Here is a 22,728-nt window from a genome sequence, read left to right as displayed (position 1 = left end):
AGTTTATGTGAACAATATATACCCCATGTTGTATTTCCTACTCCAATGTATTATAGACGTGAAAGTTTACATGTACCATATACCCGGTGTTAGCATACCTGTTGTAAAGCAAGACTGAGGAAACATGGAAAAAATAAGATGGCCGCCAGTTGGAATCAAATAACAAAACAATCTCGTGTATGCGAAGTTCATACCACATTTGAATGAAATTAGCCGGGCATTCCTAAGAATCTGTGTTATAATTGGGTGGGGAGCCCAAAACAGATCAACATGCCAATACATACCATTATCTTTGTACCTAAATCTGTCAAAGCATGTCCAAGAAATAGATGAGAATTAACACACTAAAATAACACAAGCTTTATGGCCGCCAGTCAGCTATTTTGAAAGAAATCACAAAAACTGAGGTGCATAAGTAACCCACCATGAGCAATGTAAAATCAGTTCAAGCATGCCTTAGACATGTTGGTCAAAGGTGAACCAAAAGAAGAACAAATCCTTGCTCAATGATAGTATCACTCATCTTTGTACAAAATGCATCAAGGCATCTCTGTGATTAATTTTCATTAACTAGTAAAATTAGTATTTAGTAGATAAATTTATTTCGCTCTTTCTCCTGATTATATTAGGAAGTCCAAAATATTGTTTAGTGATATTATAACATCTATAAACACAAAGGGGTTTGATAATGAAATCTGGCTGACCACAAAATGATTTAGTTGTTAAAAATGACGTATTACTATTATGAAACAAAAATGTTTATCAAAATGTATTCTTCACTGCTCACTGTAATACATATTCTAGCTAGTTTACTGTGTAGACAATAGCAGGACAGTTAACAGTTGTCATCCTGATATCACTCTGAACACTGTACAAATAACTAGGTAACAGGTTTGCCAGGCATGGACACAATTACAAAGTATTATTATAGTAAAAAAAACTGTTTTCTTTTAAAAATAGAATTTGAATCAGGTGAACAAAGGGTTAGATAATGTGCACTGAAATAATTTCCTGTCAAAATTATTTGAAACATTATTTTTTGTGGATTAATATTTACGTGAGATTGCTGAAAAATTAATCTGGTGATTTCGGTATATCTTTATTTGATCTCAACTAAGTGGTTTGTTGAAATCAAAATCAGCACCAACCACCACTATTCGATGTGGATTAATATGGCAATTCTAGTCCATCTTTATTTGTTGAGTTGATCTCGACCATGTGGTTTGTTGAAATCCAGATCAGGACCAATCGCCACTATTCCATATGGATTAATACTGATGTGAGATTGCTGAAAGATTAATACATATGAGGATTAATTAGTTGTTATTATTGATAAATATAACAAGTGATACTAAAAGAGCTGATTTGTGTATTTGCATACACAGGCAATATGGGACAATTAATATGCAAATTAGCTACTTAATATGCAGGAATATGGTTTGAAAACTAATCATGTCTGCACATTACTCTAACGTACCTATGTACCAAATTTGATTTTAAAAGCTTTTGAGATTTTGCTTACATAGACAGACGCACAAACTCATTACCATTGTTGTGTTTGTTACTCACACATAAAAGTTTAAAGTTACTAGTTACCCACAGATTTGGAGCAAACATTTTTTGTGTTAAATTTCAATCAAGACACTGATATTATATTGGTGGAATAATATTTTATATGACACACGCATGAACATGCACACACCCCACACGTTGTGGTGCAACATTACCAATTTCATGCATCTGCACACCCACACACAGCAGTCACAATACAAGATGACTCTGGGGAATGAGGTGATTTGAATGAATGCCATTATCTACCAACTAGCATTAATACAATGCAAACACACTGATGTCAAATACTGAAAGAATATTATTTATGAAACATTGTCAATTTCGACATGCTACATGTAACTGACAAAATTTGAAATCAATGCTCATCGTTCAATGCATATGCAATAATAGTGTTGATTTGATTTTCACATAACCCAATACGCTCTCACGGTAATAATTAAACATGCATAAATGCAGGTTTTAATAGAGTCGCAATGGACAGTAAATGGTGACTGTGTCCACCTAGAATCCATCATGCATTCCAACCATACCAGGAATTACCTGCAACTAAACCTTAGTAGCCACTCATTTCTGTATATTGATCTGCACAACAATCAAAGTTGCTATCTTTGTTAATATGAAACCTATACATCGCAGTTGTCTGGGTGATGACATCTGACGTTTAACCTTTTCACCATCAATTCCCTCTTTTCATCAAAAAATAAACAAAATAGTCCCATTTATAGTCTGCCCTTTCCTTCAAAAAATTGGGACAAACGGCAAAAATTTAAAAACAAAAACAAAAAAAACAAAAAAATTGACTAAATATTTTATCTGTTGGCTCCAAAATCAGGGTCCAAAATGTGTAGGAAAATTAGAGAGAGAAAGTCTGGTAGGGAATTAAGATTAAGATTGCTCAGATGTGACAATAAAGCTCAAAATATGATGAATACTTTTGCAAGATAAAAAAAAGTCTGCCTGACTTTGGTGAAAACTCTATGCTATGTACATATACAACATTGTAGCATTGAATGCTCACATTATGTACCTACATGGACATAGTAATATAACTACTAGACAAAACAAGCAGCATCTCGGTTGAGATAGCCCCACTGTTAGCAATGCACATTTCAATTAAAGAACAGAAGATATCATTAGAAAATGAACAATATGTATAGTATCAAAACAATCTGACTTGCGGTTTTCAACAAGAAGTGGAAAATATCACTTTTTACCAAAAATTACAAAAATATTCATCAAAATTAGAGAATTGAAGATATCATCATGAAATGAACAAATCTGAGTTAGAACCACATGTAGTACCTATATATGTAATATCAAAGCAATTGGACTTGAGGTTTTTAACAAGAAGTCGAAAATATCACTTTTTACCAAAAGTGACAAAAATATTCACCAAAATTAGGAAATTAAAGATATCATTACAAAATGAACAAATCTGAGAGAGGTCCACATGTAGTACCTATATATGTAATATCAAAGCAATTGGACTTGCGGTTTTCAACAAGAAGTCGAAAATATCACTTTTTACCAAAAATTACAAAAATATTCACCAAAATTAGAGAATTGAAGATATCATTACAAAATGAACAAATCTGAGAGAGGTCTACATGTATTACCTATATATGTGATATCAAAGCAATTGCACTTGCATTTTTCAACAAGAAGTCAAAAATATCACTTTTTACCAAAAATTACAAAAATATTCATCAAAATTAGAGAATTGAAGATATCATCATGAAATGAACAAATCTGAGTCAGAACCACATGTAGTACCTATATAGTATCTAATATCAAAGCAATTGGACTGAGGTAACAAGAAGTCGAAAATATCACTTTTTACCAAAAATGACAAAAATATTCACCAAAATTAGAAAATTAAAGATATCATTACAAAATGAACAAATTTGAGAGAGGTCTACATGTATTACCTATATATGTAATATCAAAGCAATTGGACTTGCCGTTTTCAACAAGAAGTCAAAAATATCAATTTTTACCAAAAATTACAAAAATATTCACCAAAATTAAAAAATTGAAGATATCATTACAAAATGAACAAATCTGAGAGAGGTGCACTTGTATTAACTATATATGTGATATCAAAGCAATTGGACTTGCGGTTTTCAACAAGAAGTCAAAAATATCACTTTTTGCCAAAAATATTCACCAAAATTAGAGAATTAAAGATATCATTACAAAATGAACAAATCTGAGAGAGGTCCACATGTATTACCTAGTATATATGTAATATCAAAGCAATTGGACTTGCGGTTTTTAACAAGAAGTTGAAAATATCACTTTTTATCAAAAATGACAAAAATATTCACCAAAATTAGAAAATTAAAGATATCATTACAAAATGAACAAATCTGAGAGAGGGCTATATGTATTACCTATATATGTAATATCAAAGCAATTGGATTTGCAGTTTTTAACAAGAAGTTGAAAATATCACTTTTTACCAAAAATGACAAAAATATTCACCAAAATTAGAGAATTGAAGATATCATCATGAAATGAATAAATCTGAGAGAGGTCTACCCAAGGTACATATACACCAAGTGTCAAAGCATTCAGGCTTGTAGTTTTTAAGAAGAAGTCGAAAAAGTAAAACATTGACACGGACGACGGACAATCACTCATATGATAAGTGCCACTCGACAAAGTCGACAGCGAAGCTAAAAAACACCTGGACATGAGAATAAAAACAACAGAATGATAGAGAGTAGTATGATGTATGGGTTTATACACACCTGGTAATGTTTCTGGATATGTTCTTGATCACATGTAACATTGATTCCATCAGTTTGGTAGATATCTCTTGTATAAGCCCATAAGTTAGGGTAATCCATGATACGTTTCTTGTTACACTGCACAGAGATGAATAATGGCAGTCAGCATATAATGGGAAATATCGTGTTTGATTAAACTCAAAATATATCGCACATATTGAAAGTATAACCAGTGTAAAATCTAATCAATGTAGTAAAAAATCTAATCAATGTAGTAAACAATTTGATATTAGTCTCTGATATCAGTCTCTGTTAACATAGCTTGAAATGTCCCACATAGACTGTATCAAATCTAATCGATGTAGTAAACAATCTGATATCAGTCTCTGTTAACATAGCTTGAAATGTCCCACATAGACTGTATCAAATCTAATCGATGTAGTAAACAATCTGATATCAGTCTCTGTTAACATAGCTTGAAATGTCCCACATAGACTGTATCAAATCTAATCGATGTAGTAAACAATCTGATATCAGTCTCTGTTAACATAGCTTGAAATGTCCCACATAGACTGTATCAAATCTAATCGATGTAGTAAACAATCTGATATCAGTCTATGTTAACATACCTTGAAATGTCCCACATAGACTGTATCAAATCTAATCGATGTAGTAAACAATCTGATATCAGTCTCTGTTGACATACCTTGAAATGTCCCACATAGACTGTATCAAATCTAATCGATGTAGTAAACAATTTGATATTAGTCTCTGATATCAGTCTCTGTTAACATAGCTTGAAATGTCCCACATAGACTGTATCAAATCTAATCGATGTAGTAAACAATCTGATATCAGTCTCTGTTAACATAGCTTGAAATGTCCCACATAGACTGTATCAAATCTAATCGATGTAGTAAACAATCTGATATCAGTCTCTGTTAACATAGCTTGAAATGTCCCACATAGACTGTATCAAATCTAATCGATGTAGTAAACAATCTGATATCAGTCTCTGTTAACATAGCTTGAAATGTCCCACATAGACTGTATCAAATCTAATCGATGTAGTAAACAATCTGATATCAGTCTCTGTTAACATAGCTTGAAATGTTCCACATAGACTGTATCAAATCTAATCGATGTAGTAAACAATCTGATATCAGTCTCTGTTAACATACCTTGAAATGTCCCACATAGACTGTATCAAATCTAATCGATGTAGTAAACAATCTGATATCAGCCTCTGTTAACATAGCTTGAAATGTCCCACATAGACTGTATCAAATCTAATCGATGTAGTAAACAATCTGATATCAGTCTCTGTTAACATACCTTGAAATGTCCCACATAGACTGTATCAAATCTAATCGATGTAGTAAACAATCTGATATCAGTCTCTGTTGACATACCTTGAAATGTCCCACATAGACTGTATCAAATCTAATCGATGTAGTAAACAATCTGATATCAGTCTCTGTTGACATAGCTTGAAATGTCCCACATAGACTGTATCAAATCTAATCGATGTAGTAAACAATCTGATATCAGTCTCTGTTAACATAGCTTGAAATGTCCCACATAGACTGTATCAAATCTAATCGATGTAGTAAACAATCTGATATCAGTCTCTGTTAACATAGCTTGAAATGTCCCACATAGACTGTATCAAATCTAATCGATGTAGTAAACAATCTGATATCAGTCTCTGTTGACATACCTTGAAATGTCCCACATAGACTGTATCAAATCTAATCGATGTAGTAAACAATCTGATATCAGTCTCTGTTAACATAGCTTGAAATGTCCCACATAGACTGTATCAAATCTAATCAATGTAGTAAACAATCTGATATCAGTCTCTGTTAACATAGCTTGAAATGTCCCACATAGACTGTATCAAATCTAATCGATGTAGTAAACAATCTGATATCAGTCTCTGTTGACATACCTTGAAATGTCCCACATAGACTGTATCAAATCTAATCGATGTAGTAAACAATCTGATATCAGTCTCTGTTAACATAGCTTGAAATGTCCCACATAGACTGTATCAAATCTAATCGATGTAGTAAACAATCTGATATCAGTCTCTGTTAACATAGCTTGAAATGTCCCACATAGACTGTATCAAATCTAATCGATGTAGTAAACAATCTGATATCAGTCTCTGTTGACATAGCTTGAAATGTCCCACATAGACTGTATCAAATCTAATCGATGTAGTAAACAATCTGATATCAGTCTCTGTTAACATAGCTTGAAATGTCCCACATAGACTGTATCAAATCTAATCGATGTAGTAAACAATCTGATATCAGTCTCTGTTAACATAGCTTGAAATGTTCCACATAGACTGTATCAAATCTAATCGATGTAGTAAACAATCTGATATCAGTCTATGTTAACATACCTTGAAATGTCCCACATAGACTGTATCAAATCTAATCAATGTAGTAAACAATCTGATATCAGTCTCTGTTAACATAGCTTGAAATGTCCCACATAGACTGTATCAAATCTAATCGATGTAGTAAACAATCTGATATCAGTCTCTGTTGACATAGCTTGAAATGTCCCACATAGACTGTATCAAATCTAATCGATGTAGTAAACAATCTGATATCAGTCTCTGTTGACATACCTTGAAATGTCCCACATAGACTGTATCAAATCTAATCGATGTAGTAAACAATCTGATATCAGTCTCTGTTAACATAGCTTGAAATGTTCCACATAGACTGTATCAAATCTAATCGATGTAGTAAACAATCTGATATCAGTCTCTGTTGACATAGCTTGAAATGTCCCACATAGACTGTATCAAATCTAATCGATGTAGTAAACAATCTGATATCAGTCTCTGTTGACATACCTTGAAATGTCCCACATAGACTGTATCAAATCTAATCGATGTAGTAAACAATCTGATATCAGTCTCTGTTGACATACCTTGAAATGTCCCACATAGACTGTATCAAATCTAATCGATGTAGTAAACAATCTGATATCAGTCTCTGTTGACATACCTTGAAATGTCCCACATAGACTGTATCAAATCTAATCGATGTAGTAAACAATCTGATATCAGTCTCTGTTAACATAGCTTGAAATGTCCCACATAGACTGTATCAAATCTAATCAATGTAGTAAACAATCTGATATCAGTCTCTGTTAACATAGCTTGAAATGTCCCACATAGACTGTATCAAATCTAATCGATGTAGTAAACAATCTGATATCAGTCTCTGTTGACATACCTTGAAATGTCCCACATAGACTGTATCAAATCTAATCGATGTAGTAAACAATCTGATATCAGTCTCTGTTAACATAGCTTGAAATGTCCCACATAGACTGTATCAAATCTAATCGATGTAGTAAACAATCTGATATCAGTCTCTGTTAACATAGCTTGAAATGTCCCACATAGACTGTATCAAATCTAATCGATGTAGTAAACAATCTGATATCAGTCTCTGTTGACATAGCTTGAAATGTCCCACATAGACTGTATCAAATCTAATCGATGTAGTAAACAATCTGATATCAGTCTCTGTTAACATAGCTTGAAATGTCCCACATAGACTGTATCAAATCTAATCGATGTAGTAAACAATCTGATATCAGTCTCTGTTAACATAGCTTGAAATGTTCCACATAGACTGTATCAAATCTAATCGATGTAGTAAACAATCTGATATCAGTCTATGTTAACATACCTTGAAATGTCCCACATAGACTGTATCAAATCTAATCAATGTAGTAAACAATCTGATATCAGTCTCTGTTAACATAGCTTGAAATGTCCCACATAGACTGTATCAAATCTAATCGATGTAGTAAACAATCTGATATCAGTCTCTGTTGACATACCTTGAAATGTCCCACATAGACTGTATCAAATCTAATCAATGTAGTAAACAGTCTGATATCAGTCTCTGTTAACATACCTTGAAATGTCCCACATAGACTGTATCAAATCTAATCGATGTAGTAAACAATCTGATATCAGTCTCTGTTAACATACCTTGAAATGTCCCACATAGACTGTATCAAATCTAATCAATGTAGTAAACAATCTGATATCAGCCTCTGTTAACTGGTCACCAGTCAAATAACGGGTCTTTGATAATATATCCTCTACCTGTGAATTCATATAGTAAGAAATACTGAGTGAGTAATTAGCACTTGGAAACTTGGTGGTTCTACCATCAACCATCACACGTACAACTATCTTGAGTGTAGGTTTCAATAAATGATGGGGAAAGTCATTTGTAGTCTTTTATCCCCATACTCTTATTATTACTTTTTCAAAACTAAAGAGTCCCACACTGTCAAAGCAATATATACGCTTGTCACATGATACTCTGGATCAAGATGAAATATCTGAGAGAAATACAATACATAGATTAGTATGTTGCCATGAAATGTCACACAGATCAGCAATATATGATTCCAAGAATTGGCCTCGATCAGTGGCTCCATTGTAAACAAAACATGTCAGAATCCATATAGAGTGTATTGTCCTCAATCTCACGAATGTGACAATGACTGTTTTTAAATATATATTCTAACGTCAATTTAAACAACGAAATATTACATCATTTCCACACACAAGAGAATGACAATTTACAGACTGTAAAAAATGTATACCGGTATATACGAATATACTTAAAAATGACTATTCACAGGCAATTACTTAAGAATTGACATTGAAATGATGTAAAAAAGATACTTGAAAAGGTCATTCTCAAGTATGTAGAAATGGTTTATGTAGAAACAGTCATACAAAAAACCTAAGCAAGTCTGTTACAAGCACTCTTTATAGCAGTGATAGAAGAAAAAAAGATCAAAATGTTCTTTCTCAGTCATATTGCTTTGGTATACCTTATCCAAGTGTTCAAATAACTGTTTAACAGCCTCATCATATGCTTCCTGGCTTCTAGCAAATCCTGAACGATATACACCATTATTAATATATCTGGCAAAAAAATGAAACGACAATCAACAAGCATCACATTATAATCTACACAGCGCCATCTATGGTAGCCTATGAACTACAACAGAATGTGCACCACAGAGGGCACACACACTGATTAATTGTATTTCATAGGCATACTGTAAAATAATTTATATTATCTGGAATTAAGTTTTGCTGAAAAGAATTTCCGGGTATTTTACCATAGTTGTCCAAGTAAACATCCCTCCGTGAAAACAGCAAATTGACGAAAAGTTAGAGGGGGGCTTATAAACGGGAAAAAAGTTAAAACTTCTCTGAGCGATAATTTATGCTAATTTATTCATTAACAAATCTTTGTGTGTACAATACTAGAATGTCTTTTAATCGGATAAAATGCTGTAAATTTGAAGGGGGGGCTTATACTCAGACAACTACGGTATATGGAATTTATTTTCACTGATTTTTGACGAGTTGAATGTAAAATATACGAAAAAAAGGTATATTCGCTGGATTTTATTTTTACTGAATCATTCCTTCAATGAAAATAGCGAAAATTAATTTCAAGTGAAAATAAAGTATTTTACAGTATTTGTTTACCAAAAAGCTCGGTAAAGTTACAAAATTGAAATTATCAGAGTTTCATTCAGATCAAAAAGATCCAAATACTAGTATACCAAACAGGGTAATTAGAAAATTTATGTTATCATCACTAAACCAACAAATCTGAGAGTAAAACTGCTAAAACGGATCTGCTCTGGTCAAAGCTGATGCCAAAGGAAACAGACAATGACAGACAATCAGTAATACAGCTCTGCACTGCTGTGGTAATTGAAACTGAAAGTTAAACTTACGGATAAACCCAGTCATTTACTTCATCAATCTGTTTCTGGATACTCTTTGGATAAAGATCCAACTTTTTCTGTTCTTCAGTTTTGCAGAATTCATTGAATTCTGTATTTAGCATGCGAATGATTTCACTTGATTCGTTATTGACAATGACATTGGTCTTCTTATCAAATAACACAGGCACAGTGTATCTACCACCATAGTCTGAGTAAAGAAAACACAAACTATTAAAACACTACTGTAAAATACTTTATTTTCACTGAAGGAATGATTTAGTGAAAATAAAATCCAGCGAATATACCCTTTTTCCAACTTTATTTTTGCTGAAGGAATGATTCAGTGACAATAAAATCCAGCGAACATACCTGTTTTTCTATATTTTACATTCAACTTTTCAAAAATCAGTGAAGATAAATTCCATACAAAACACCCAAAAAGTCTTTCATCAAAAATTAATCCCAGCTAAAATAAAATATTTTACTGTTTTATATGTTTCACACTGGAATTAGAATTGCTTTTCATATCCAGGCATTAAGTTGCATTTCCAATTTTAAAATATGAAAAACATCACTTCCAGAATGAGAGAAAAACATAAAATGTGATAAAATGATATAAATTAGTTGTGTCTGTGGGTAAGACCAGTCTGCCTTAATTTGTGGTGGGCTGAACAATATGTGGCTCTGTGTTATTATGACCAGTCTATTTGTATGACCACTCCAACCCTGGGTAGAGCTCAACATTAAATGGTGTGGGGGTTAACTTTATGTAGATCTAGCTATATCTGTTATCTGATCATTCCATGAAAGAGGTGAGCTCAACATTATGTGGGTCTGTGGTATGACCAGAAAAACAAAAACAATTATTGTAATATATTTATTTAAAATAGACCATTTCTTTTCACCGCATTATGTGCGAAATCAAGCGTAAATACAGGACAGAGAAAAGTCATAGCTTCGTAGTGGCGTAAGAACATTGCGTGAAATTTCACTAATTCGAAAGTATTTTGGGCGGTAGTAATGAGCTATACGCATTTTGACATAGATATAGCATTGACATCACTACACTACTATCACCTTTGTTTGTATTGTTTTTACATTCAATTTCACGCATAACACAGGATCTTGTGTAAAATGGTCTAATTGACAAACTCCTATGAAATCTATTCGAGCACATCCCATAATATTACCAAGTCACACCAAGGCTAATCCCTCACCATATAGAATGCAACAACATAGTTTCAAAAATGTTGACAAAATACAACTTTTTTGTGCTGTTTGCATAGCTACATTTTTGGAAAATGGTTATCAAATAGTGCAAATCAAATTATTAACATGATATATCAGTTTTTTTTTCTAAACAGGGGAACAGGGGCGCAGCAAGCGCCCTGATACTCTCGGCTGGCGTCCTTTTACCGAATTGCCGATTGAACTTTCATAAATATATTTTTTGAGCCGCGCACTTCCGTGCTGCCATACAACATGATATCTTTCTCAAATATATTTTTCTCCGTGAAAACTTCCCAGCAACACCAGCTGACAATGTGTCTGGACACCAAATACACTAAAATTACTCCAAAAATATTTCAATGACGATAGATACACCATTAAAACGGTACAGAAACCTTCCGATATGGCGTTTCCAGGACTATCACCTGTGTGTGCTCCCTCTTGTTCATTTTTTCTAGAAAAGCCCCTGATATATCATTGTTTTAAATTACTTGCATAAATTAAATCCCCTGTACTAATCAAAACACGGTACCACCATGTATGTCCAACAGTGTAGCATGTTATATTCCTTATTTTGGATCTATATTTCCTTATAAAGGTGAAAATTATAAGTATGCCCTGGTCAACACAGCATAATTATAACATATTCAACTTTATGGTTAAACACTATTAAATAATCATCGTTATATTTACCAAAATGCCCTGGTAGCTTTTTATTAACATAGATATAGGCTGCTTTAATTAAACATTGGTTTTGAAGTGATGTGACAAAGTTTATGTTTAAAGTGTCCTATATGAGAATCATATTGAACACATTGTGATGATCCTTGTCTTTTAATCCTTCCACCACCAGTTCTCTCTATTCATTACAAATTTACAAAATAGTCTGCACTTTGCCTAAGAAGATTGGGACAAAAAAAGTGAAATTTACGAAGGAAAAACTAAAAATGGACTGAAATGGTGGCTCCAAAATTAGGGTTCATTTCCAGAAATATTGAAGAATATAAGAAAGAAGTACAGGAAAAAAATGGGCAATAAAGTCCGATGGTTAAAAAAAAAGTTTAAAATAATATGACAGTAAGAAAAAGTTTACTCACTCGGGTCAGATTTAAAGTATATTTCACTCAGATATTTAGCACCAAACAGCGGGTCTTTACTACATTTGGGTTTCTAGAAGAGAAAAACACTGTGTTATGTTACAACTACATTACATTAAAAACAAGTACCGGTAGTTGCATTACATATAGTCCCTGTAAGTTCTCAAATTCAAAAAATGTATAAAAGATGTAGCCCCAGAACTGTATTCACTAATAAAAACAAAATAATCACCAGTCAGCCATTTTGAATTTGATCTGAAAAACAAAATGATATGTACAAGGTCATATCAAATTACAATCTCAACAGTTTCCAAAATTGTTTTTAAAATTAAAGTCATTTGGAGAGTGGACAAGTTTGGACAGTATTCATCTTAGAATGGTATAAATGCACTTTTTCAATTACTGATGCTCCTTGACAATGAATTCTTTCATGTAACAAATGCAAACAACATTATTGATTGATGAAATTAATTTGAACCTGATCCAGACATGTCTGAGATATACATGTGCAGACAAACACACAGACAGACAGAAATTGACCATTTTAAAACTAAAACTATATTTTCACTGAATTGTTTTGCAGATTTAATCTTAGCAAAATATTTATTTCTACACAATATTTTCAACATATCCAATTAATTAAAAACTACTAATTGACACTTAATATCCACTGATTTACCTCATCAGTAAAGTTCCAACCTTTCTGTCCCATAAACCAATCCACTGCTGTCATTGAGATCACGTCTTGCAATCCTTTTAGTTGACTTACAATCAATGCACGGTGTGCCCACGGACACGCCAGTGACACATACAAGTGATATCGATTGGCTTCAGACTTAAAACCACTTGAACCATCAGCTGTTAGACAGGAGAACAACACATTTTTAGATTATTAAAGGACTGGCACTTGTTTGGTTTGATTTATTAAACACAAACCGTGAAATCGAAGGGTAACGTTTAGGGTCTCATGCCACTAATTAACCAATGGCTGCCCGTAGCCCTCAATTTAAATGCCTAGCAAGAACCAATGAAATTTTTTAAATATTATTTTTCTCAGGTGCTCCCTGTTTGAGGGCGTAATCACCTGGGTCAGAGGTGAGACCAACATGTGGTCTTTTGTTTACTACCGTAAAATCTGTATTAGAAGCCGCATCCCTAATAGAAGTCGCACCCAATTTTTTTGAATAATTGAGAACCAAAAATTCATCATTTCTCATATGTGTAGATGCTCTATTAGAAGCCGCATCCCCTCTGTTGCATTGTACCATTTTAATAGAAGCCGCGGTTTCTAATACAGATTTTACAGTACTTAGCGGCTGTGTACCTGTGGGTTTATTCTGTGTGTTAATGGATGTTCTAATCTTGGTGCTTTTCCAGTGATTTCTCTTGGTGCAATCCAAATACAGTAGGTGTGTCTTGTTTACCTGAGATTTGCAAGAGTTTGAGCTGGCCAACATGTTAGTTTTTTTTCATATGGTTGATTACTGGCATGTTGATTTCCCATTTTTGAGCCATATTTTCAACTTTCTTCGTCATTTTCATATAGCAATCTCGTCATATGTTAACATTGTCGTCTATGGAAATTCAATTAGTGGTATGAGCCCTGAAGTAACAGTTTGCCTAGGACCACCTGAGGTTGTTGGTTTAACCATAATTATGGCTCTATTCACTGGAATTTAGTCATTTTTGGCAGATCTCATCTTACATAACCGAAGTTTACTTTGACCTAATTATTATAAGTTTTGACCTCCCTTGACCTTGCATAGATCTGATAATTATGAGGTTGTGTGTTCAAGCACACATTTCATGAGATCATCTCCATTTATTTGGCAGGTATAGTGCAAAGTAACTGGGAATCTTTTTTATTTTTATTTTACCACTTTTCTTGCTTTGTATTCAACTATTTAGACACAATGGAGTAATTTTTTATCCAGAAATGTCATATTTTGCTATGCGTTTCACCCATTTCTGTCAATCTCTTATATCTTGGTTGTAGATTTTGAAAATTTGTAATTCGGTATATATTTTTTGCCCTAATCTTATTAATTGGCTGTGGTTGGGCTGTGGTCTGTAAATATAAATGTTTTTATTAAACTGGTCCAAAAATTTTATTCATTCATCAATGAATTATTCATGTCACCACTAATTTCAATGGCTCTAGGAATTCTGAGAAAAATGCTTAACCCCATTTTGTGGTTTTTTTGTCTTATTTTCACATTATGGCAGACAAACTTAACAATTTGTAGTGCGGTCATTTCTAATGTATCCTATTCAAAGTTTAATGAGGTCAAAATCCCAAATACTTAAATAAATTCTCAAAATTGTGTTGTGTATCTTGTCACTGACAAGAGATTTGCATACTGTCAGTATATTAGCCAAGTATTACAACTCTTTCAATTTCACAATTATTGCTCTTTTCTCAGAATTTTTGTGAATAGTTAGCTAATTAATCCCATCTTGAGTTTATTATTGAACAGTGCATGTACCCCCCCCCCCAATTAATCAGAAATCCTGTTGATTTGAATTTAATTTGATCAGGGATGTGTAATACGAGTATTTTATATTTAGATCCTTTTCTTGTTTGTATATTTTTATTTTTATTTATTTTTAAATCATAAAATTGTTTCGTTGAACTACTTTTTTTCACATAAGATTTGATTAAGCTTTTTATGTTGAGCAAATTCTATGTGTGGCCATGGTAAATCAAACCACTGTTGTGTTTTGATATATCCAAGGTTGCCCATCACAGGTCTCCGGCCTAAATGCAGATACCGTGGAATTGTTTTTTTGTTTTTAATTAATTGGAGAAATAATGAGCTGATGAATTGAGACTTTTGATTCAGTAGAATTTTTTTTTTTTTTAAATTATAGTGATAAACTACTTTTAATTGTCATTATTCTATGTATTATTTCTAGAAATTAATTAAAATTACTAATCATGTCAAACGTTGGTCTGTACTTGTTTGTGGTGAATGAGAACATTATATTTTACAGTACTGCATCTAATAATCAGGCTTATATTCATTGCCTACCATCTATTTTGGTGTTATGCTGAGTGTGTATGTTGTCACTTTCTACAACTAATTGTCTGGGTATAGGGCGCCACCAAGTGGTAGATTTTGATAAATAACTCCCAGGGTTTAAATTTTGGGGATTTTTTTTGCATGGGAAATTACTCGTCTAATGATATTCCATCATATATAAGATCAACAAGAACTTTATTAAACCTTCTTATTTCTCTGAAGTAACAGTTTGCCTAGGACCACCTGAGGTTGTTGTTTTAACCATAATTATGGCTCTATTCACTGGAATTTAGTCATTTTTGGCAGATCTCATCTTACATAACCGAAGTTTACTTTGACCTAATTATTATAAGTTTTGACCTCTCTTGACCTTGCATAGATCTGATAATTATGAGGTTGTGTGTTCAAGCACACATTTCATGAGATCAGCTCCATTTATTTGGCAGGTATAGTGCAAAGTAACTGGGAATCTTTTTTATTTTTATTTTACCACTTTTCTTGCTTTGTATTCAACTATTTAGACACAATGGAGTAATTTTTTATCCAGAAATGTCATATTTTGCTATGCGTTTCACCCATTTCTGTCAATCTCTTATATCTTGGTTGTAGATTTTGAAAATTTGTAATTCGGTATTAAATTTTGGGGATTCTTTTTGCATGGGAAATTACTCGTCTAATGATATTCCATCATATATAAGATCAACACGAACTTTATTAAACCTTCTTATTTCTCTTCAGGTCTCATGCCACTAATTAACAATGGCTGCCCGTAGCCCTCAATTTAAATGCCTAGCAAGAACCAATGAAATTTTTTAAATATTATTTTTCTCAGGTGCTCCCTGTTTGAGGGCGTAATCACCTGGGTCAGAGGTGAGACCAACATGTGGTCTTTTGTTTACTACTTAGCGGCTGTGTACCTGTGGGTTTATTCTGTGTGTTAATGGATGTTCTAATCTTGGTGTTTTTCCAGTGATTTCTCTTGGTGCAATCCAAATACAGTAGGTGTGTCTTGTTTACCTGAGATTTGCAAGAGTTTGAGCTGGCCAACATGTTAGTTTTTTTCATATGGTTGATTACTGGCATGTTGATTTCCCATTTTTGAGCTATATTTTCAACTTTCTTCGTCATTTTCATATAGCAATCTCGTCATATGTTAACATTGTCATCTATGGAAATTCAATTAGTGGTATGAGCCCTTAGCTGTTATGTGTGGGGTGCCCTCAAGCGGCAAGTTTGTGAATTTTGTATGCACGAGGGCGCTCTATGCATGTGCAGATTGAGATAACTTGGAGGTATCACAAAGAATACAAATTGACATATTGATATATGATATATTTTTTTTTTTTTTTTTTTTTTTTTAAATATTTTTTGTGCCTGGCGACAGTGTCGGACATTGAATGTCACTGTTGTCTCTCCCGACTTTTTTCCTTTTTTTGAATGTGCAAATTGCAAGTGCTAGTGCTGACACATAGTGCATTTTTGCCACAGAAGTCATTTCCTGTTTGGGACTACATGTCAGGGCTGTGCGGCCATCTCCCTGTCAAATGGCAATTCAATGCGCTATCCTGGCGTTAACCAGGCTCGGTCGAACACAAGCACCTGCGGACCTTAACCAAGGTTCCCCCAAAGTCGCATTCGTTAGTGAATGAATCTCGGCCAGTGAATGGCCTTCCCATTGAGTCTGTGACACACTCGCCCAGGGTAGGGGTCAACCTTTTTGATGTTCAGCCTATGATAGGATTTGAACTTGGGTCTACCGATCATGAGTCTGATGCGACAACCACTATGGTATATGATATATGATTTAGGCCAGACTTTTATTATCCCTTGTTTCACGAACCCACCGAATGAACAGGAGTCGTAAGTGCAAAAAATTGCTAAAAAAAATTTATTTTATCTTCATTTTTTTTCCGCCCGCCGCATAACAAACCCAAGTTGCATTTTCATGGGAGTATCATGATGAAAGTTTTGCGCAGATGAGAAAAAAGATTTTACATGGAATAAAATTTTATTTCATTTCTTCTCTCCGACCAATGATCTCACTTACAATTCTTTGAGAATCACACAAATCTAATAAAACAAAGAATTAATTTAATTTTTTTTTCGCCCTCCTCAAAAAAAAAATTGCCTTATAAAAACTCGAGAAACAAGGAATAAAAAAAGTCTGGCCTTATATGTAATATTTGAGGAACATACTTTTAAATGAAAACCTTATTTCAGCTTAGAATTCAGTGAAAATAAAAACCAGCGAATATACTTTTTTTCTTTTATTTCACATTCAACTCATCAAAAGTCGGGGGGGGGGGATTCTATACAAAACATCAAAAAAAGCCTTTTCAACAAAAATTAATTCCAGCTAAAATAAAGTACTCAACAGTAATGTATGTTTTCTCTTTTTTCTGCTTGTTTCATTATATGTACAAGAGCTAAACTGCCTTCCCCCACCCACCTCAGCAGAAATAATGGTTGATGCCTAAAACAAGTACCAGTACATAATTTTAAAAATGCATTTAAATAAATACATACTGGATATTTACTAAATTATTTGCAGAAAGAAATTATATTATAGCTAGAATAATTTAAGCACCGTACCATAATGACATAGATATATCAGTTGTACATTTATTCATCATGAAACAGTGCTACTCACCCCACCCACCAACACTTGTGATGTTCCACATTGTAATGTTTCACTCCAAAGTTTTTTATAAATATTTGGTAATTTTAGATGTAATTTTCATAATTTTAAAAAAAAAATATGGAAAATAATATTGCAGGTATATCTTGTGAAAGATATTTGGTGTTCAAAAGGTCATCTACATCTCATTACATGGAATCGCAAGGTAAAAGTTAGTCCTGGGTCCAGGGCAGAGTGGGCGTTATTCATATTCGGTCTTCCGATGACCACTCGAACATTTTGAAAAATGAGCTGGTTGCGCTGCAAGTTGATGCGCACTGATTTAACCAAACATACTACCAAACACAAGCTAACAACTGCCAGAACTTTGATTTATCCTTGCAAATCTTAATTACACTTCTGTCATAGGGTCATGTACATTTTTACAGTTTAATTAAGTTTAATTAGTTTGACCAGAGATGGCGCTGTATTTGACACTTTAATGGGTGTGACTAGCCCATCCGAAAATGAAACCTTCCTGAATAAATTAACTTGTCACATGGTGTGAGACTAAGGGATTTCATTCTCCCAGCTGCCTGTCACAGTTAACATCTTGAGAAGTTTGTTGCCAGTTCCTGATACTTTGGGTTGGAAACCCCATGGTCAACTACATGTGCTTCTACCAACTATAGTATTCTACATAGTGAAGTCGCCGCGCTGCAACTTGTTTGTCAAACCGTCATTGAGACAAAATTCCTAGGAGATTGTCAAACCAACATCAAGACATTAAATCGTGTGCATGGAACGGAGTCAACTACAAAAGTTAAGTAGCCTCTGACGTTGCACTGTTATTTCTACGTTACTGCGTTCATCGTTATGGTATAATAGTGACTGATGTTAACAGTCTACAAGTGACAGCGTGAAACGTTATTTACTTGTAATTATAGATTTATGTACTGATTATGTTGTTTAGGGCATTAACCATGGTTATTTGCGTTTAAATGATAATGTAATTGTTGCTTTAATTATTTGTGGTCAAACTTGATTTGCATTACAAATATTATTTGAGATTATTCTATATTAAATATTTCGTTGACCACATACTCGTGTTTCTTGAAGTGCGTTCATGTTTGTTGCGGTTGTGCGTGTCCTATCCCAAAGTTCTACCCTGGCAATACTGTGTATGATAATATACCAATATCAATATATCTATATTTACATTGTGTATTTTGGGGGTAAAGAACCCAACCACAATGTCGGCGACTGTGCTTTATTTTGGCCATTGCATTTCTGTATTACGTACGGCGATTCTACCACACCATAGTACTTCACCGTATAATTTACCTTGTGACAACTTCGAATACGGCGCGAATAGATTAAAAGGGAAATTGAGGTTAGGTCATTACTTGTGTCAGTGTTGTCCACCTCATTTTCTATATCATGATTCAAGCGAAGGGCAGCCGACGGCCGAATGTAAATAACGCCCACTCTGGCAATGCCGTGACAATGCTTGGTCCCTGTAAACTGTGATGGCCATTGGTTTGAGATGATTGACGCTTACCTGTTACCTCATTATGAAAGGCCGTTGCACCTCTCACAAATTCACCTTTTTTCAATCTGTCATCAGCATCACTGCGGTCCAGAACTGGTGGTTTACCTCCAGTCGACATGCTCTTGCTTTTCTGTTTCGATACAAGGCAATCCCAGTGTGTATAGTTCGCAGCCCGGCCGCTCTCTCGTAGTCTGGTCTGCTAGCTAAACAGTGTTACAGTTGATGTGGATAGGGCGATCTATTTGTAAAATAACGTGTACATCTAAACAGTGTCGCCCTTTTACCCTGAATCACGGTGAGCATGCAAGTATTGACATACGGAATTGGTACATGTGGCGCCCTCAGTGTTGACATCTTCGTGTTACATCGTTCGTCAGCGAGCCAAGCGAGACAATGCGTGTTTCGAATACTAGTAGTTTAAAATTAGTTCCTATTGTAGAAACATTCCATATGTGTTTTGCGGGGTTACGTATGACTATCACGAAAAATTGTGGAATATTAGTATAAGTTATCTATGGAATAATGTATTAGAATAATGTATAGAAAATGTTTCAAAACGGCCGTTTTTTGGATTATTTTGCATATGTCGAAAACTTGTCTTAAAGCAGGAGTCGTCACCTGTCCATGTGTCAGATGGCCATAGCGCGTCATTGTTTTACAAACAAGCGTTTACCCATGAGCCTTTGCGTTTTTAGCGTGTGCTATCGACCCTTGGGACTCAATTCTTGCGCGTGTGCAAGTGACGACCCTCGCGCTTTAATATCGTCATAAAACCTTAAATATGAATCGTCACACAACAATTTTTGAATAATTTACTGTGACCATTTTTAATAGTAGCAAACTGCCCTAACTTGACAAAGTATGGGTGCCATGAGACTTTCATTCTGCTGGAAATTATGCTTCCGCCTGATCATTTTAATGACAAAAGTATCATAACATTTTTTGTTGTTCAATCTTTGACACTTTTCCTATAATAAATATTGTATGGTCGATATTATCTAAGTATCGTTAATAATGCATTTAACGTGTTAATCAGCTGGTCATTCTATGTGATACGTTTTGGGGTAATTATATTGTCAATGTCGCAATGAGTAGACCCCCCCTCCCCTCCCCTATAAGTTATGCCCTCTAGCGGCGAGACGCGCTATGGGTTTAAGGGAAGCAGTAGCGATATCGTTTTGATATGCAATGGTCCTTTGATAAAAAAAATAGATTGCTGGAGATTTGTTAAACATATATTCTGAATAACAGACTAGTACACATTTGTATTTTTTCAATGCATTGGCATTGATTCTTATTTTGATGCACTACAGACCGATCCTGACTGCTGCTAGGCAACCTAACCGAACACATTTTTCAGTATTTTTGTTGACAGCTCAAAGTAGACAAACTTAGAAAAAAAAAATAATCCTAGTCAGTGATGTTAGTTATATTGCACGACAAACATCATTCGCCATTTCTTAGATTTAAAGGGTGGTAGTCGTCACGCCACGCATGCGCAAGATATATGGGTCTCGTATAAACAAAGATGGCGACTTTGAATGTTGCGCAGATCAACATGTACAAACTGGGACGTTACCAAGCTTTAGTTTTTTGTAGGTGATTGAAAGGTATCGAAGGAGTTGCCGTCGATCATTAGTTCAAGTCGCGCCCAGGTCAAACCTCATACTTCCGATTTCCATTAGTAGAGTGTATTGGATCGTGAAATATCAATGTTTATCAACACAAATGTCGTACATGCGCGGCGCGGCGAACACCACCCTTGGATAACCATTCAAGTATACCTGACGACAGCCTATACTCATTCATTACCCACTCTCTGTAACGCAGATACAGTTGCCATAGCTACGGTTCTTAACCAGGTGCTGGAATATTTAAATAAAATGGAAACGGTCCCTTTTAACTGAAATAGCCCGAAGTGTCGTCCAGACAATCTGTGCATATGTGAGGAAGGACAGATATTCACCGTATACCTCCTTTTTTAGATTTGTGTCACTTTTAAAAGAAATATATCTTTCATATACCTTTCCTTATGCCTTTCAAAACGCGGGTGAGCACTAGACGTTAAATCGGGGTTTTCGAGCACCACGGTCGTCGCGCCGCGTCGTGTTCGATATACGTCCCGTGCGATGCGTACAATGAGTGTAAAATACATTTAATTGTTTACAGGAAATTCTATTCCAGTCTAAGGAAATTCGAACGCGCCTGCACAGCACAGCACAGCTTGCGTATCCGGCACGGTGTATTATGTTTGTACACCAGTGGGTGTCCAAGTCATTGAGACGGGTTGTGCGGATCATAATCAAATTTGACGGTGTTTTATCTGTTCAAAACATTATGTAAGCTCCGCGGTTCTATTGAAAATAATAAAAGTAATAAAAAAAAGATGTGATTTTTTTTAACGATTAACATTTATTGAGGCATGTTCACAAATATAAGATCTCAAATGACATGCTGATAAATATCAACGGGGTTAATGTGCCGGGAGTACTGGAAACAGTTCTGCATATAATTAACCGGATTGTATGGGTATATCAGTCTTAAATCTTCCTTAATAGACATCGATTTCAGGCAACAAGGCGTATTCCTAGTGGTCGTTTGCCGTCGTTAACAGAGTATACCCATGTGTAACAGTAGTGATATTTGTATTATAGGAAAGCAGCTGTGCTGTAACGAGGGTTGTGTTAAAACGGAGGTTTTTATCTCGTAGATTTAGAAAAAAATAAAATCGTCATAATTATTTCTCCGATCCGACTAGTGATTACGTGATATGACTTGATGGTGAAATGAAGTTAAACTAAATGTCTCACTCGAGGTCGCCTTTCCGCTGATTATCTACCGTAGTATAACACATTAAATCGAGCATCGTTAGATTCGCACGGTTTCGCTGAAATCTGCCTTCCATGGCCATCTCTACAATCCCGTGCATGATCGCGTTTAAGCTGTATTTGGCAGCCGCAGTTACAAAACTGAATGATTCGATTGGGTGAGCAAAAGAACTGGATTTATTAATCAGCGTTCCTGTAATACCGATTTCAAATTTAAACTAATAGATTTTGCCGTCTTATCTGATTCAGTTGATCCTGGTCGAAAAGACGAC

General features: G+C 34.5%; 1 protein-coding gene across 1 annotated transcript; it reads right to left on the bottom strand.

Moving 5' to 3' along the window:
• Window positions 1-579: 579 nt before the first annotated feature.
• Window positions 580-19,965, bottom strand: LOC100370707 (uncharacterized). The gene is made up of 8 exons (XM_085492842.1): window positions 19,638-19,965; window positions 13,116-13,294; window positions 12,437-12,509; window positions 10,119-10,317; window positions 9,195-9,288; window positions 8,335-8,451; window positions 4,326-4,442; window positions 580-1,288 (listed from the first exon to the last, which is right to left on the bottom strand). The coding sequence occupies exons 1-8, from the start codon at window positions 19,744-19,746 to the stop codon at window positions 1,193-1,195; spliced, it is 984 nt and encodes a 327-aa protein (XP_085348968.1). The 5' UTR covers window positions 19,747-19,965; the 3' UTR covers window positions 580-1,192.
• Between the last annotated feature and the right edge of the window lie 2,763 nt (window positions 19,966-22,728).

Source organism: Saccoglossus kowalevskii, chromosome 18, assembly GCF_978046115.1.
Source record: "Saccoglossus kowalevskii chromosome 18, keSacKowa6.1, whole genome shotgun sequence".
Taxonomy (NCBI): domain Eukaryota; kingdom Metazoa; phylum Hemichordata; class Enteropneusta; family Harrimaniidae; genus Saccoglossus; species Saccoglossus kowalevskii.
Note: the sequence above shows the minus strand (reverse complement) of the source record. Positions and strands in the feature narration are given on the sequence as shown.

Bases quoted from the DNA above. Each gene is read 5' to 3' on its own strand.
- LOC100370707 (XM_085492842.1), bottom strand. From the start codon at position 19,746: ATGTCGACTGGAGGTAAACCACCAGTTCTGGACCGCAGTGATGCTGAT. The intron at 9,289-10,118 runs GTAAGTTTAACT...TTTTTTTGCCAG, and splicing joins GTAAATGACTGGGTTTATCC to ATATATTAATAATGGTGTAT. The intron at 8,452-9,194 runs GTATACCAAAGC...ATGAATTCACAG, and splicing joins TATTTGAACACTTGGATAAG to GTAGAGGATATATTATCAAA.